The 12542-nt window shown below is 50.4% G+C and overlaps 1 protein-coding gene across 1 annotated transcript in view; it reads left to right on the forward strand.

Moving 5' to 3' along the window:
* LOC147689500 (vomeronasal type-2 receptor 26-like) overlaps positions 1-12281 on the forward strand; it is a 542936-nt gene extending 530655 nt beyond the window's left edge. The window contains exons 8-10 of the mRNA XM_086939935.1: positions 1974-2860; positions 11517-11609; positions 12249-12281. Coding sequence (XP_086796061.1) covers positions 1974-2860; positions 11517-11609; positions 12249-12281 — 1013 coding nt within the window. The remainder of the gene's footprint in view (positions 1-1973; positions 2861-11516; positions 11610-12248) is intronic.
* Positions 12282-12542: the final 261 nt, after the last annotated feature.

The raw sequence follows: 12542 nt of genomic DNA on the forward strand, positions 1-12542 counted from the left end.
AAAGACCTCATACTGCAGGTCTCTGCTAAGAGTAAAGACCAGAGGCATTCCACGTCCCAGGGAGCTGTGAGGAGCAGGCACAGACATCAGCGCCCCCTGAGGAGCAGGCACAGACAGCAGCGCCCCCTGAAGAGCAGGCACAGACATCAGCGCCCCCTGAGGAGCAGGCACAGACAGCAGCACCCCCTGAGGAGCAGGCACAGACAGCAGCACCCCCTTAAGAGCAGGCACAGACAGAAGCACCCCCTGAGGAGCAGGCACAGACAGCAGTGCCCCTGCTCGGAGGGAGATAGGAGCTGTGAGGAGCAGGCACAGACAGTGGTGCCCCCTGCTCGGAGGGAGGTAGGAGCTGTGAGGAGCAGGCACAGACAGCAGTGCCCCTGCTCTGAGGGAGCTAGGAGCACAGCCCTCCCTCTTCGTTCACCTGGATCCCCTGCTCTACTGTGAGGTAGGTCAGGCTGGAGCCTGCTAACTGATTGGGAGGGGGTGGGAGAGTCAGACAGAGGAGCCAGAAAATACACAAAAATGAATGTGAAACCAGCACGGGCTCACAAACATTAAATAAGCACCGGAGCAGAGCCAGGGTGGGGGAGGCAGCAGTACAAAGGCAGCAGCAACACAACTGTGGCATTAAGAAGCTGTGGGAGGAAGAATGTTATATTTAAATGTAAGCAGCTAGGGCACTGAAGCTAAACACAGACAAACAGAAACAAAGCAGGAATTCAAGAACAATTAGTCCCCCCCAAAGAACAGATAAAGAGCCATAGCAGAATGAGACAGTACTAAGTCCCTGCTCTATAGGAGGAACAGAGGAGAGAAAGGAGGGACAAAGAGGCAAGACTGACCACTGGCAAGCAAGGATTTTTAAAGGACATTTACATAGACAAATGAAAAGCAATGACAAGAAAGGGGATGGACTTGAAGCCCACAGACTGATTGCAGCACGTCTTGAAGAGACAGCAAATGCGCTGTCTAGCTTGACCAAAATATGAATAACACAAGTGAATGAAATGACAATGTTGCTAAGGTTTAGAAAATGCACTTGTGTTTGACAAGACAACATTCTGGTAAAAATCTAAAGAAGGCATGGGTGCATTTCTTCAGTGTCTAAACAATATAGATCTGTTGTTTACAATATGATATTTATGTATTCATAGGTGTAAATTGTTATAAAGGGAAATCTAATTTAGAGCAAAAGGGGGCCGTGTGTTCGGGTATTGAGGTTTAAGAAGAGTGCAAGGGAGACATTTCAAGATTGTTAATATACCACGGAGGAGTGGCCTTGATATTTATGAGGCTTAAATATGGTCAGGAGATTGCATTGAAAAACTGTGATAGTCACATAATGTAGCAGAAGGGGCCGCATTTCCAACCCAGCAGCACCAGTGCAAAGACCATATGGAGACGTTTTCCAGGCAGGGCCAGACTTTGACATTACAGGTGCAGCTCCATGATGCTTTTTCTAAAGTCAGATGTAAACTTCTATTACAAACATTAACATCTGGGTATTCATTTATTGTTGTGGTGCAACACACTGTAAAAAAGAGAAGCCTCCTTTATCCAAAGTGCACGTCTCCATTACAGATTCATATATACACTTATGCAGACAGGATGGGTGTATGCATACCCTACACCAAGTCATTAATAAAATATTCTAGGGCTAGTCCTAGGTTTGGGATGGATTTTATAAGACACTCAATGGTTGGAGGGCCACCACCGTAATCTGTCAGTTGTAATTGCGCTCTGAAAATATTGTGTTTGTCATCCTGGTAGTCTTTATAAATCTACGTGGTCTGTGTTTATAACTGAGTTGGAAAGCCCAGTCTGCATGTTCCACTGTCAATGCACCCACACACTGGTACACCGTGAGCCGTAGGGCAGGTCACACTAACTATATTGTGTCACTTTCCTTTCAACTATCTATATTTAAAAGCATCTTTTTAGTATTTCTGAGCACTGTTCTTTTCCTGCAGATATGACGAACTGCATAATGTGCCCTGAAGATCAGTGGTCCAATCAGAAGAGAGATGCCTGCATTCCACGGGTGATAGAGTTCCTGTCCTATGAGGATCTTCTGGGAGTTGCCTTATCCTCCATTACAAGTTTCTTCTCCCTCCTCGCTGCTGGAGTGCTGGGAGTCTTTATTAAATACAGGAACACACCTCTGGTTAAAGCCAATAACAGGGATCTCAGCTACATCCTCCTTGTCTCCCTCCTGCTGTCCTTCCTCTGCTGTCTTCTGTTCATTGGACGTCCTTCAAAGACTTCCTGTCTCCTCCGGCAAACTGCATTTGGGATCATTTTCACTATTGCTGTTTCTTCAGTTTTAGCCAAAACTATCACAGTGATCATCGCTTTCAACGCCACAAAGCCGGGCAGCAAGCTGAGGAAGTGGGTGGACCCACGCGTTTCCAGCTTTTTGGTGCTCTTCTGCTCACTGGGGGAGGTGGTGATATGTGTTGTGTGGCTCCTCAGCTCTGCCCCATTCCCAGACATTGACACCAGATCAGAAACTGGGAAGATGATCTTACAGTGCAACGAGGGCTCTGCTGTTGCCTTCTACGCTGCGGTTGGTTATATGGGATTCTTGGCTCTTCTGAGTTTTGTTGTCGCCTCCATAGCTAGAAAGTTGCCGGCTACTTTCAACGAGGCCCAGTTTATCACCTTCAGCATGCTGGTGTTCTGCAGCGTCTGGGTCTCCTTCATCCCGGCGTACCTGAGCACCAAGGGCAGGTACATGGTGGCCGTGGAGATCTTTGCCATCCTGACCTCCAGCGCTGGACTGCTGGGCTGTATTTTCATCCCCAAAGTCTATATCATCCTCCTTAGGCCTGAGCTCAACACCAAGGAATATCTAATGGGGAGACAAGGAACCCCCTGAGACTTACAGGACTGGGACAGTTTGTATCTCACACTGCTGAGTGATAAATTGTAGTTCTGCAACAATATCAAGTGCAGGATATTGGATAGCACTATGTTGTCCAGGTAGTCATATATAAGTTTGTATTTAGATTTACTATTCTTAACTTCACAACATTGTATCTTGAGAACATACATATCACCTATGTACATCAGTGTGGAGGTAAACATATTAAGGGGCTTATTTATGTAGGTTTAGCACAAGAGGGTGCAAGAGCGACGCAAAACCTAAGTAGGATTTATCAAGCCACGGAAGCCCAACTTACGCGGCCCTGAGTGGCTTGATAAATCCAGAGTGACGCAACGCAGCGCAAATCGATACGCTGCATTATTCTGCCCTCGGAAGGCGATCCATGCTTGGGTGTTCCCAGGCATCCACCCATTGATTCTGAAGCGTTCCCTGACTTACCAACATTGGTCGACCTGGGAACGCCTCAGAATGCCAGGCCTTCCCAGGTGAGGAGTAACGAGGAGAAAGGTCTGTATTTCATCTGTCTATCTGAGCTGGATTCTGCAGCACACATAGAAAGAGGACAATTCCTCAGAGCGAAGGTGTCCCTTCCTGCACAAAAATAATCCTGCTGACAATGTATGCATTGGAGTGCCAGGGTGCTGGCGTTGGCACTATGCATCACATTGAGCACCAGCACCGGGAAGTGTCAAGAATGCAGCATATATTGTTACGTACAGCGCATTCATGCCCTTTCCCTGTCACGCCGTGCAGTGCTGATATCTTAGTAAATATGCCCTTAAATCTAGACTTACCAATATACATACCATGACAATACAGCTGCAGACGCCGTCCCGACTTGATATCTTTGCAGCCAATATTCTGCACTCAGGTTTGGGGTAGAAAATCCACTAGAGCCCAATGAAGAATAAGCTGCACTTTGCAAAACTGTGTGTTCCTGTTCTTGTCAGAACTTTGTGCAAACTAGGCCTAAACTCCATCTTGAATTCTAAAGCAGCCATGATGTGTGTTTTCCTTTCTTCTCTCATCGCTTGTGACAAAATGTGCATCATGCGTTGACATGCTGTTCTTGAAGAATGCCGGAGGAAGAATTTACTTAATTTTAAGGCTCCTACTGCCTGTACTCCTGCAGTGCCCTTTACGGTTTGAGATTGTAGGTGTGTAAGTGGAACTCGAATTGTACTGAGACATCTGGTTGCATTAGGGAATATTCAATTAGGTTTTGGTGTTGGGATGGTGTTAAATGACACTGCATTACATTTTGTATTCTATTTGTTACCTTATTTTGTCAGTGTGATTTTTATTGTGAAATTTATTCCACAAATAGTGTTTTTGGATTTCATCTATGTCTGGTTTACCGTGACTTAAGAGAGTGAACACACGCTAGTCTGTCCCCTGATAATGATGTAAAGTACGTTACTCTGAGATTTGCTTTCATGTCCTTCTCTTTGCTGCATTTGACTCAGCCTCATGCTAATTGCCTGTATTGATTTATCATGCATTTTGACTACCTAATAATTGTGGCTTCTGTATCGCACTTTATTATTACTTAAACCTTCATGGGTTAAAGCCTTGTTGCTGGTTTATTCAATCAACAATGCTGGTTTATTTGCTGCCACACTGTTATCTGTTGGGGACACTGACTCATATGTTCTTGAGGTTAACACCATCTCCAATCCTGCACAGGTGCTGAGTCTTAGAGTATCTGATAAGATGGCGGCAACACTTTCTTCAACATGAGGTCCAATAGAGACCACCTTACCTGCATATTGTTGCAGGAGGATGGCATGGGTTGTAGTTGTAAGCGGAGGTTCAATTATGTTACAAAAGTGAGACACAGCTGTCCAAGGGGAGGTACCACCTGTGGTGCTTCATAAACCCAATAGAAGCTCCTTCATCAGAGCCTGCCTCATTCAGGTGCTGAGTTGGCCAGCCTTAGGGAAGCACAGTTACCGCTTGATGATACAACAGACCCACAGGGGCATTGAAATCACTGCTGATGACATTGGGGAGAACATCAAAACTGGTGACAAATCAACTCATCGTGGCTGCTGAGTGTGACAACTATTGTCCAGGTATTGTGCATTCTTGTGCTTCAGTGTCACAGCACCTGCTAACTGTACTGCAGACCAGTAGCCATAAACCATGGTCTATCCAAAGAGCAACCTGGCAAGCACTGCATGATGATGTCCACATGCCACACGCGACCAAGCGCTGCAAGCGACATATCCTGCAGTGACTCCCAACTGCAGTTATTACACTCACTGTGCATGAGAAGTCACTAAGTTTGCAATCACAATGGTTGGACCAGCAGACTCCCCACCTGGCTAACACCAGTGATAATTGAAACAGTGGCACTGCTCATGCCGACAGCCACACAAAAAAGAGAGTAGTGCTCTCTCTCCATCTCACTCCTTCTCTCTCTCTCCATCTCTCTTTCTCTCTCTCTCTCCATCTCTCTCTTTCTCTCTCTCTCTCTCTCCATCTCTCTCCATCTCTCTCTCTCTCTCTCTCTAGCTCTCTCTCTCTCGCTCTCCATCTCTCTCCATCTCTCTCTCTCTCTCTCCAGGAGTGTTCCATGAACCCGCTTCTTGCATTTCTGCTCAAGGCTTCTTCGCGATCCCTGGTCCTTCGACTGGTGGGTCCCAGTGAAGGCAACTCTTATTTTCCTTGGGTTACCCTGGTTGGTCCAGATGTGTCCTGACTCCCCACCTGAAATCACTCGACATCGGTGAGCATTCAACTATCGTGCCCCTGGTCACTGGCCAGTGACCCAGACTCTGTCCCCTCTGCTTTCAGGTTCTTCTCATCTTTGATCCAGGCTTGGATCACGCCGGACACTTTCCACTTTGACGGCAGCAGCACTTTGCAGCAGATCGCCATTGGAAACTACGATGATTTCCAACACCAAAAGACGCCTATGTACCCTGCTTCCCTTGGTGAGGTAACTCGAGTACTCCGGTGCTCCAGTGGGTGTTGGCCCTAGAACCCCTTAAGTCTAAAGGGGGTTTGCTCAAAGTCCTCCTCCAAGTGTCCCTTATCTTTAAATTTCCAACCGCGACTTTCCCCTTAGAAGCTAACGGTGATTCGCAGCTGTGTTCACACACTGCACGTGTCCCCTGCGGGTGCCTTGTGTCACTACCTTGGGTGGTTCCTTGTGGCCCCAGCACTTCTACAGGTGCGAGGCCTTGTGTCTAGTCTTAAAGTTGTGGTTCTTATACCACTTTCTTAATATATGGTTTGGTACGCCCTTAGGGCTCAACATATATTGTGCTAATTTACTTTGTGCTGTTAATTTAACCGTATTTACTTTGCCTCGAGCCTCCTAAAGAGACTAGTGGGATGTGTTTAGAATAAATACATATATTTTATATATATACCTGGTGTGGTTCTCCCTTTATTTGGTCATTCAAGAGATTGTAAACTGGCAAAACAAGCTGCTTTACATTCCTCCAAGACTTAGCCAGAAGGCTGCTCTCCACAGCTTCCAATAGGATATCTTTCAATAAAGTCTTTAACCTACCATTAATAAGGGTCGTTTAAACTGGTGCAAGGCGCCCTCTAGAATAGTGGACAGCATATGTCAGGCCAACTTCTCACAACCACTCTACACAGTGCCACTGCACACACCACTCTGCTCCGCGCAACGCCACTCCATGCAATGCCACTCCACTCCATGCAACACCACTCCATGTAACGCCACACCATGCAGCACCTCTCCATAAAACAATACTCCACGTTGCTGCACTCCACACAACTGCACACCGCCCCACAATCCATGCAACACCACTCTATGCTTTACCAGTCTGCCCCATGCTATGCCACTCCACACAACTCGCTCCAATCAATAACACTCAAGGCAACACCACTCCATACACCGCTATGCCACCCCGCTCTATGCAACGGTACTCCATTTTATGCAACTTCACTCATTGCAAATTAATTTTATGCAACTGTATTCCATGCAACTGCCCTTCACCCTACCCAAGAAAGAAGTGCAAAGTGTGGTTTTGGTGGTAAGGATAGATCTCATACAAATAGTGAGAGCAGTTAGGGGCATATCAACAAGGTGGCGCAGTAAAATGATATCTGCTTTTGTGGCCGTTTTCGGCAGAAAAACTGCGGTTATTTTATCAGCAAGGATACACAATAGCGTGTTTTGCTGATTTAGCGTCCCATACAACAACACCCAGCTTTGCATCTCTAATGAAATGCAAAGTAGGCTTTCCGTGCCAAAATAACTGGAGAAATGTCACTATCCAACATTTCTCCAATTATCAAGCTGCACGCAAACAAGCAGAGGGATAAGATAATATAGCTATAACCACAGTTAACGCTACTTTCCTTACCCCTGCTTGTAATCTGACTTAGCCATGTAATCCAATGGGAAGTAGATTACATGGTAAGACCACCCTGCTCTATCAGGAAGGTTTTGCTGGTCGCAGTACGATTATCTCTGGATTTCCAGCGATAATCACACTGTTTTCCAGCTAATGCATGGATTCCTATCGCTTGGGAGATAACCGTTGCTGATAGCACGCTATCTCCATGATAGAATCCAGTGTTAGCCTGTGATAATTATCCTGGTGCAAGGTGCCCTCTAGAATAGTGGACAGCATATGCCAGGCCAACTTCACACAACCACTCTACACAGTGCAACTACACACACCACTCTGCTCCACGCAATGCCACTCCATGCAATGCCACTCCACTCCATGCAACACCACTCCATGTGACGCCACTCCATGCAGCACCTCTCCATAAAACACAATCAATCAATCAATCAATCAATCAGTGGCACTTATAAAGCGCGCTACATACCCATAGGGTCTCAAGGCGCTGGGGGGGGGGGGGGTGCCGCTACTGCTCGAACAGCCAGGTCTTCAGCTTCTTCCTGAAGGAGAGGTGGTCTTGGGTCAGGCGCAGGTCGGACGGGAGGCAGTTCCAGGTCTTGGCGGCCAGGTAGGAGAAGGACCTTCCTCCTGTAGTCGCTCTTCGGATGCGGGGGACGGCGGCGAGGGCGTGGTTGGCTGATCGGAGGTGGCGTTTGGGAGCGTAGAAGTTGACTCGGCTGTTGAGGTAGCTCGGGCCTTGGTCGTGTAGGGCTTTGTGTGCGTGGGTGAGGAGGCGGAAGGTGATTCTCTTGTTGATGGGGAGCCAGTGAAGGTCTCTCAGATGTCCGGAGATGTGGCTGGATCGTGGGATGTCGAGGATGAGTCTGGCTGAGGCGTTTTGGATCCGCTGGAGTCTCTTCTGGAGCTTGGCGGTGGTCCCGGCGTAGAGGGCGTTGCCGTAGTCCAGTCGGCTGGTGACGAGGGCCTGGGTGACGGTCTTCCTGGTCTCTGTGGGGATCCACCAGAAGATCTTCCGTAGCATGCGTAGGATGTTGAAGCACGCCGAGGAGACGCTGCTGACTTGCCTGGTCATGGAGAGGGAGGAGTCCAGGATGAAGCCCAGGTTTCGTGCATGGTCTGTCGGTTTGGGTGCGGTGCCCAGGGCGGGAGGCCACCAGGAGTCGTCCCAGGCGGAGGGAGAGGAGCCCAGGATGAGGACCTCCGTCTTGTCCGAGTTCAGTTTCAGGCGGCTGGTCGTCATCCACTCGGCTACCTCTTTCATCCCTTCGTGTAGGTTGGCTCTGGCGGCGGCGGGGTTGTTGGTCAGGGAGAGGATCAGCTGGGTGTCGTCGGCGTAGGAGATGATGCTGAGGTGGTGTTTGCGTACGATGGCCGCGAGGGGGCTCATGTAGACGTTGAAGAGGGTGGGGCTCAGGGATGATCCTTGGGGGACGCCGCAGATGACTTCGGAGGCCTCTGACTTGTACGGTGGTAGGCGGACTCGCTGTGTTCTTCCGTCGAGGAAGGAGATGATCCATTCCAGCGCCTTGTCCTGGATGCCGATGTTGCTGAGGCGCCGTACTAGGGTGCGGTGGCAGACCGTGTCGAATGCCGCGGAGAGGTCTAGGAGGATGAGGGCCGCTGTTTCTCCATTGTCCATCAGGGCTCGGATGTCATCGGTGGCGGCGATGAGGGCGGTCTCGGTGCTGTGTTTGGCTCGGAAGCCGGACTGTGAGGGGTCGAGGGATCCGTTCGTCTCGAGGAAGGCGGCCATCTGCTTGTTGACGGTCTTCTCGATGACTTTGGCTGGAAACGGGAGAAGCGAGATGGGGCGGTAATTCTTGAGGTCGGTGGGGTCCGCTGTTGGTTTCTTGAGTAGAGCGCTGAGTTCGGCGTGTTTCCAGCTCTCGGGGAAGATGGCGGTGTCGAAGGAAGTGTTGATGATGTCTCGCAGGTGGGGTGCGATGACAGCGTCGGCCTTGTTGAAGATGTGGTGAGGGCAGGGGTCGGTTGGTGATCCGGAGTGGATTGAGTTCATCGTGCGGATGGTGTCTTCGGTGCTGATCGGGGTCCAGGCGTGGAGGGTGGTGGTGGGGGGGGTGGCTGGTCGGTCGTGGTGTGCGTTGGTTGGTTGTTGAAGCTGCTGTGTATGTCTGTGATCTTGTTGTGGAAGTAGGAGGCGAGGGAGTTGCAGAGGTCTTGCGATGGGGTGATGTCGTTGTTTCCTGCGTTGGGGTTGGAAAGCTCTTTCACGATGTTGAAGAGTTCCTTGCTGTTGTGTGCGTTGTTGTCCAACCGGTCCTTGAATGCTGTTCTCTTGGCGGCGCGGATCAGCTGGTGGTGTTTCCGGGTGGCAAGTTTGTAGGAGGTCCTGTTGTCCGGTGTCGGATTCCTTTTCCAGACTTTCTCGAGGGCTCGGCAGTTCTTCTTGGAGCTCTTGAGTTCGTCGGTGAACCATGGGGCCTTCTTGCTGCCGGGTCTGCTAGGCGGGGTCCTCAGCGGGGCGAGTTCGTCCGCGCAGTTGCTGATCCACTTCGTGATGTTATCGGCGGCCTGGCTGGGGTTCGCTGAGCTGGCAGGAGGGTGTTGGCTCAGGGAGGTGGCGAGCTGGTCTGCTGTGATCTTGTTCCAGCTTCTGCGGGCGGTGTGTTGCTGGTGTTGGTGGGTCGTCGTTCTCTTGAAGGTGAAGTGGACGCAGCTGTGGTCCGTCCATTGAAGCTCTGTGGCTGAAGTCGATGTCTGTGCTGGATGAGAAGACGGCGTCGAGTGTGTGTCCGGCGAGGTGGGTGGGGGTGGACACCAGTTGCTTGAGTCCCAGGTTGGCGAGGTTGTCGAGCAGGGTGCTGGTGTTGTGGTCGTTGTTGTTCTCCAGATGGAAGTTGAGGTCTCCGAGGAGGATGTAGTCAGCGGAGGGGAGGGCATGCGGGCTGGCGAAGTCGGCGATGTCCTCGCTGAATTGCGTGCGTGGTCCAGGGGGTCGGTAGATCAGGGTGCCTCTGAGGGTGGTGTTCGGGTTGGTGTGGATCTGGAAATGCAGGTGTTCGGCGCTGGTCAGGGTGTTGTCGGTGCTGGTCGTGACACGGATGGTGTTCCTGTGGATGATGGCGATGCCTCCTCCCATCTGGTTGGCGTTTCGGTCCCTCCGGACGATCTTGTAGCCCTCTGGGATAGCGATGGCGATGTCGGGAGCTGAAGAGGCGTTCATCCAGGTCTCCGTGAGGAAGGCAACGTCAGGGGCTGTGGCGTCTAGAAGGTTCCAGAGTTCGATGGCGTGTCTGTGGACGGAGCGGGTGTTGAGCAGGATGCACTTGAGGTGGGTGCTGCTGGTGTTCGACTTGGCGGGTGCTGGTGCGGGGCTGGACCGGATGCAGGTGAATTTGCAGGCGTGGCAGCTGAAAGGTCCGTGGGTATGTCTTGGAGTGGCTTGATGGCATTCCGGTAGTCGGCCGGTGTTGAGAGCGAAGAGGGTGGCGGCGGAGTACGTCTGGCGGGTCGGTCGGGGTCTTCGGGGGCCAGGGGTCCTGGCGCTGGTCGCGATCCGGTCGCGGACGGGCGCAGACGGGCTTACCTTTGGCGCGCCTTCGGCGCACAATCGGCGCGCCCGCTGCGCGTGACCGCTGCGCGTTCGCACGGTCGCCATTTAAAGGCCAAGTGCGCGGGTGGGCGGAGCAGCTGGGAGGCGGGAGCGGGGAGGGAACAGAAGAGAAAAGGGGCGGGGCTGATGGCGGTGGCGGGAAGCGGGAGCGGGGAGGGAGAGCGGAGGGCGGCGAGGTAGGCGGGCACACAGGAAGGAGACAGGCACAAATGAAAAAACACGAAGAAAAACGGGGCACTGGGTACAGGCAACAATGCAGGTCAAAAACAGAGGCAAAACAGTAGACAAACGCTCTTACGGCAACCAAAAAAACAAGCACAAATTTCCGACAGAAATCGGCAAAAACCAAGGGGAGCGCTCAAGGCGGCAGCGAGGCCGGCGCTGGGGCAGAGGCAGGCACAGGAGCACACGCAGCAGCTGGTGGCCGTGCGGCGCGGGGGTGTCCCACAAGTGGGTCACCACTCCACGTTGCTGCACTCCACACAACTGCACATTGCACCGCACCCCAATCCATGCAACACCACTCTACGCTTTACCAGTCTGCCCCATGCTCTCCCACTCCACACAACTCGCTCCAAGCAATAACACTCAAGGCAACACCACTCCATACACTGCTATGCCACCCGATACGCCACCCTGCTCTATGCAACGGTACTCCATTTTATGCCCCCGTCGAGGCCACACCCCCTCTCGCCCTAAAATAATGAGTATGCACAGGAAGCGCAGCGGACAAGCGCAGCGGACAAGCGCAGCGGGCGCGACGAAAGCGCGCCGAAGGCGAGCGCTTAAGGCAAGCTCGTCTGCGCTCGTCCGTGCCGAGACCGGGCCCAGGGCCATATCCCCTGGACAAACTGACCTTGATAAAGGGCTACGGAAATACTCAAGCCAGGAACTAAAAAGTTTGAGACCTACCTTCACATGCTCCAAGATAGAGCCACATAAAGAAGGTAAGAAATGTCCGTCATGCCCACTCACATTCGACTTTCTTCCCCCCAAAAATATGGATAATACCGGGATACCAAAATATAGAAACTATTTTTTGAAAATCGGTCTGATCAACACAAGATCAATGGTCAAACATAATATACAAACGTCCAAATTAATAGATGGACAAAAAATTGATATATTATTCGTCACCGAAACATGGGCAGACGAGGCATCAGATGCCGACCTAGCCTTAGGTATTCCGGATGGATACTCTTTTTCTAGAGTCGATAGAAAAATAAAACGAGGAGGAGGTTTAGCGATTATAGCAAAAGAAGATTTTAAGATTAAAACCTCAGATAAGGGTAACAACTCAGACTGCGAAATATTAACCTTCCAAATAAAGATTACAAATAACTACACTTTCAATGGAATACTAATATACAGACCACCTAGCGCAAAAAAAAACCTTAATCGACCTACTAAGCCCTTTTCTTGAATCTAGTGTGACATGTCCCGATTACACTATCCTAGGTGATTTTAATCTACACCTAGAGAAAAAATCAGACCCCAAGATAGCGGCATTTATTGATGCATTGGCAAACTTTGACCTGAAACAGAAAGTCAATTCAGAAACTCATAATGCTGGACATACACTAGACGGTATTTTTTCATCTTGCCAGAACCTAAATAAAATAGACACCCTCCCTATTCCATGGACAGATCACAAACTAGTAACATTTATGCTGGAAGTTAAAAAGGACACTGGAAGACCAGTGGAAATCATTAAGCAAGTAAC

Source organism: Lissotriton vulgaris, chromosome 10 (assembly GCF_964263255.1).
Source record: "Lissotriton vulgaris chromosome 10, aLisVul1.2, whole genome shotgun sequence".
Classification (NCBI taxonomy): domain Eukaryota; kingdom Metazoa; phylum Chordata; class Amphibia; order Caudata; family Salamandridae; genus Lissotriton; species Lissotriton vulgaris.